The following is a 5,167-nucleotide window of genomic DNA, read 5'->3' on the forward strand; positions in this document are numbered from 1 at the left end:
CGAACGGACTGATACAGGACCACCTTGGATGGCAGAACACGTTCGAAGCAAGCAACCCGAACATATGCGGACCGTTTAAGGGTCCATGTTGGAGATGTCCTAACCTAGCGTTATCCTGCGGCTTTGCCCAAATCAAACAAGCTTACAAATGCCTCTCTCGCTGTCTCAGCCTCCAAACCCTGAGACGGTGAAATGGACATGCGTGTCATTCTCAAGCCTTGCGTGCATAACCACACCTCTCCGAGTTTATTACAGCTGAGCAGTTTATTACAGCTCCGAATAATTGGCGGTCCGCTGGCTGGCTTATTGGCAAGGAACGGTAGAGAAGAAGGGCGCCACACCACGCAAAAACACCCAAGATGCCCAACAACCGAACGGCGACGATCGCCATCGCCCAGCCAGGGCAACAGGATAGGGGAGAATCGGCCAATGCGGGTCGTGTGGGTGCACAAGTTCCATTTCTGACGAGAGGGATTGCGTCGGTTGGAGGGATCCGAGCTTCTGTTTCCCCAATAGTTTTGGGCCAAATCAAGTCCCCATCGCCGTCACTGTTCACTACCTTGTGTGCGAACCGCTGATATTTATCGGGAGAGCGAAAGTAAAGCGTTCCTTGAAACAATGGACGGGCATGGTCCAAGGTTGGTGCGCTGTCCGTCTCCGTCCGTCCACGGATTTTTGGGTTAAAAAGAAAGAGCTAATCATTTCTCCCCCCTAACCTAGATGACCAGCTATCTAGACTAGACTTACATAAGCAACATGATTCTTCGTCTTGTGATCTAGAAGAAGCTTGGGACAATTCCAGTAACAGACGCCAATTTTTGGCCATTTGGGTAGTCGGCGACGGTCCTCTGAACTCAATGTTGTCCGGCAAAATTTTACTCCCTCCATCCCATATTAGTTGCTGCTGAAACGGATATCATACTACCCCTTAGAAGATGTCACGAAAGATTGACAAAAACTTTCATGATTTGCCTGTCCTTTGGGCGCAACTTTTTCGGTGTGCATCAAACTATGTCAGTAAAGACAAAGGGGCGACGGGGTCCCAGGATTCCATTGTTTTTGTTATCTCCCTTCTATCATGGTGAGAGCTTGATCCAAGAATGACCTATAAGATGAGAACTCGCAAAAAGAGGAGCCAGCGCACGCTAACCAAAGTGGCCGGCCAACACAGCGAAGCCAGGTAGACAAATGCACAGGGTTTTGCCTGTCCGGTGGAAATCTCAGAAAAGGAAATTTGCCCAGACCTAAATCTTGATGTGACGCACACCTATCAAGCATATATGTAGAAGGTCCTGGAGCCCGTTGAAGTTCAGCATTCGGGCTTACTTACTGGAAAGAAGAGGCGCTAAGCATCCTTGAGAGAGGTGATTATCAACTACAAAACCGTTGCTTAAAGGATATCAGCTACAGATAGTTGCTTCATAAGAACCCAGAAGCTACTTCTCATAATGAACTAACAGGTAAAACGTGCATTATTTCTGCTGCAACATTTGCAGGGAACATCAACATAGATTCAGCAATCCATCAACAAAAAAGAGCAAGCTTGTATGAAGCCCTCAGATAGGAAAGGTAATGTTGTTTGTTAGCCGTTCGCAATGGCGGGCACAACTCACGGAAACCGATTTTCCGCTCTTCTAAACTGTAGGTAGGCTTCGTCCGATGCTTCCCCTCCCACGATCATCCGCTCCAACCGAACTGAAATGTAAGTAGGGGACAAACCATTACTAACATATTTGCAGGGATATGCGCAGGAAGTTCCAAAAATAATAATTAACAGCAACTGTTTATTCAAATTTCACTATGCCAACATTTATTGTTTTCCTATTAACATGAGCATTTCTTAATGAGATAAGATCGTCTCCACAAACGACAACCAACTCTAGATATCCATGTAGGAAAGAGATGCCACACTAGCAAGGATAAAATTAATGAAGCGGCCTAGTGTGCTGCACATCAACTATTATAATTTTTCAGTGGAAAGTACACACATCCTAAGCACACTACTGTAACTCTGTCGACAGAGTGTTGACATTATGCTATTCTGAAACAGACTGGACTGCAGGCAAAAGAAAAGGAGTATGACTTGATAATATTGTCTAACGAAGAGTACATCAGTGTAGTCAGTCCTGTGGAAGGAAGAGGCATGATAACATTGGGTAAAGAATATTTAAGCAACTTTACTAGCCTTTCTGCACTTCACTGTGGACTTGCAGAAAGTACATCCAGGATTCTTCGCTGTACCTAACATTATCCAGTCCTAGCAAAAGTTACATCCATGATTCTTGGTTTTAAGCACAACTTGTTTCCATTAAAGTATCTTAACTCTGTAACTGCACCTGAGTGCAACTGTTTGGATGCACTAAACAAACAAAGATGATTTGTTCTTTTGTGCTCTCTGCTTGCCCCCAAGCCTACATTCCACGAGTCTTGAAGCACTAAGGCACTATGGTCATTACTGTAGTGGGTTGTTGAAAATCAGGCCATAGAAGTGCTTTATGAGTTGTTCTTTCCGCTTTTACAGGGAAAAATGAAGCACCCCAGACCACAAATAGCAGGCATGAAAGAAAAATAAAATGAGAAGTCAACTTAGATACCTCAATTTCTCAGTCCAACTCTAACTCGTTTAACTATCAGCGATTGGGAATCCATGACCAATCAACTGACTTAATAACTTTGTAGCGAGTTGAGCAATCCCACTCAAGAAAATTTAGTCCTACCGCCCTAGCCAAAATTTCTCATTTCACAAACTTCCTTCTCGTTTCTCACATAGATGAAGGTCAAATTTATCGATTTAACAGCCTATCCGACACCCAGTGTTCCATCTTATGGATACCTACACCAACATTTTCTGTATAGACTAATATCCTGCGTTTTGACCATCTTTAAGTGGAATGGTACGAAGTGTAAGATTCCATGAAGTTCCAAATCGGAATATCAGCTCCTTTAAAAGCAGAGTGCGCGTTCCTACATTTAAGTGCACTGATGTAGGATATGCTACTGGTTAAAACAGCTAACATAAAATGACGGTCTCGTATCCGGAACAGTCCACCTAAGCAAATTCTGAAGCAAAGAACATAAATGTTATCAGTGGAAAAATAGCATGAGTATGAAAATTACCCCCAAGTCTGCTCAAGCCCTCATTCGCCGCTTAGGCTTCTTGACAAAGCTCATTTTGAGCTTGTACAGCCGCTTGCTCTTTAATATCTTCTTCTCCGGTAAAGTCAGCTTTTTCTTCACCTTCTTCTCCTTCTTCTCTTTCACATACCTCTTGTCAATCTTATAGACTCCTGGTGTCACGGTAATCCCACGCGCTACTGCCTCCCTGAACAGTGCATTTGAACGATCCCCTAAGTTATGCCTAGCCAACTTCTCAATCAGCAGGCTATATGATTTCGTTCCAGGTGCATGCCCGTATCCTTTCATCAGGCGGAACACCTTGACAGCATGCTCAACCCTCTCAATCCCACATAAAACCTTGATGAACCCATAATATGCCTTCCTATCAAGTTTATCTCCAAAACCTGCAGACCGCATCCAAATCATCAATTCATCCCCTTCAGAGATCCTGGCAGCCTGGTACAAGCTCTTGATAAGCACAAGATATGTGTCAGCATCTGGCGAGCATCCCCACTCGCCCATTTGTCGGAACAGCTTCATTGCATCCTCAGTCCTGCGAATCTTACAGAGATTTTTTATCAGCACCCGGAACGTTCCCGCATCACGGGGAATGCCATTGGCCTCCATGTCAACTAAGAACTTCTCTGCCTCTACAGGCATCCTTAACGGGTCTTTCTTGCGGCAGAGACGGCAAACACAATCAAGAACAGCATTGTAGGCATCCAAACCTGGCTGGAACCCACCATTTCGTGTCTCACCGATCAGCCTTAGCGCATGGTCAAGCTTACCAGCATCAGCATAACCAGATACCAGCAAAGTGCAAATATTGTCATCCGGAAAGATCTCATGGGCGATCTTCTTGACAGCACGCTCTGCAAGCTGTGGGAAGCCCTCGGACGAGAGGGAGGAGACCAGCGAAGTGAGCGCCCCACGGGTGCGAAGCTCCCCAGGCAATTCGTCGAACACCTTGAGCGCGTCCGTGGCGCGCCCAGCTCTCGCCAGATGAAAGAGGTAGGCGTCGACTGTGTCTGGCCCTAGCGCGGAGGGGAACTCCTGAAGGAGCGTGCGGACGGCGGGAAAGTCGCGGCGGCGGGCGAGGTGGCGGACGACGAGAGCGAGAGCACCGTCGGAGGGGTGCAGCGAGCGGCGGACGAGGAAGCGGAAGAGGTCAGCGGCGGCGCGCGAGGTGGCGGGAGGGGAGAGGGAGAGCGTCTCGGCGAGGAGCGCGTTGGTAGGGCGGACGTCGGAGAAGTGGAGGGAGAAGTAGGCGTCCGGGGAGGTGGCGGGGGCCGGGGTGGATGAGAGCTTGGTGACCGCCGCGGCGAGGGAGGAGGCGATGGAGGTGGTATCGGTGGTGGAGAAGGGGGTGGGGGTCGTGGAGAGGTGGCGAACCAACGGGGAGGGGGTGCCGGCGGTGGCCGGAGATGGTAGGAGGCGGCGGAGGAGGTGGCGGCGCCACATTTTTGGACGGGAGGAGATCGAGGGAGCGATGAGGGTTAGGGGAGGTTTCCACTTCCACTGGGTGCCAGATCTAAGAGGCGCTACTAGGTGCAATCCCTGACGTTGATCTGAGATCGGCCGGCGAGGACGGAGCACGGGAGCAGTGGCGAACGACTTCCATTCAATCGTGTAAACATGTAAAAAAAACTTACTGAATTTTATCCTAGGCTATTTCAAAGGTGTGATATGGGCGTGTTTGATTGACATACGAGTTAGCCTTCTGTTTGGTTTGTCGCCACACTTGTAAAAGGACTTTTTCATGCAAATTAGACCCCACATGTCATTGACTCGGAAAAAATATGACAAGATTATCCAAGTATGGCGAAGTGTGCCCTTATTTCTACATCTAACCTTAGCCATGGTAAAAAAAAGTGTAGCGAATGATGGCAAGCTTGAACATTTGAAATAGCCATCGTGCTGGAGTATCTCGAAGTGAGTTAGTGAGTGGTTCAGGTTCTGTCTCGATCCCTCTAGTACTTTGTATATAAAAACGTGAAAACATATATAATATGAATTTTCACTCACATTCCTTTTCTCCTCCCTGCCCCTC

At 47.6% G+C, this 5,167-nt stretch overlaps 1 protein-coding gene across 1 annotated transcript; it reads right to left on the reverse strand.

Moving 5' to 3' along the window:
- Positions 1-1,368: 1,368 nt before the first annotated feature.
- Positions 1,369-4,630, reverse strand: LOC119363041 (pentatricopeptide repeat-containing protein PNM1, mitochondrial-like). The gene is made up of 2 exons (XM_037628345.1): positions 3,118-4,630; positions 1,369-1,695 (listed from the first exon to the last, which is right to left on the reverse strand). The coding sequence occupies exon 1, from the start codon at positions 4,576-4,578 to the stop codon at positions 3,130-3,132; it is 1,449 nt and encodes a 482-aa protein (XP_037484242.1). The 5' UTR covers positions 4,579-4,630; the 3' UTR covers positions 1,369-1,695; positions 3,118-3,129.
- Positions 4,631-5,167: the final 537 nt, after the last annotated feature.

This window comes from Triticum dicoccoides, chromosome 2B (genome assembly GCF_002162155.2).
Source record: "Triticum dicoccoides isolate Atlit2015 ecotype Zavitan chromosome 2B, WEW_v2.0, whole genome shotgun sequence".
Taxonomy (NCBI): Eukaryota; Viridiplantae; Streptophyta; class Magnoliopsida; order Poales; family Poaceae; genus Triticum; species Triticum dicoccoides.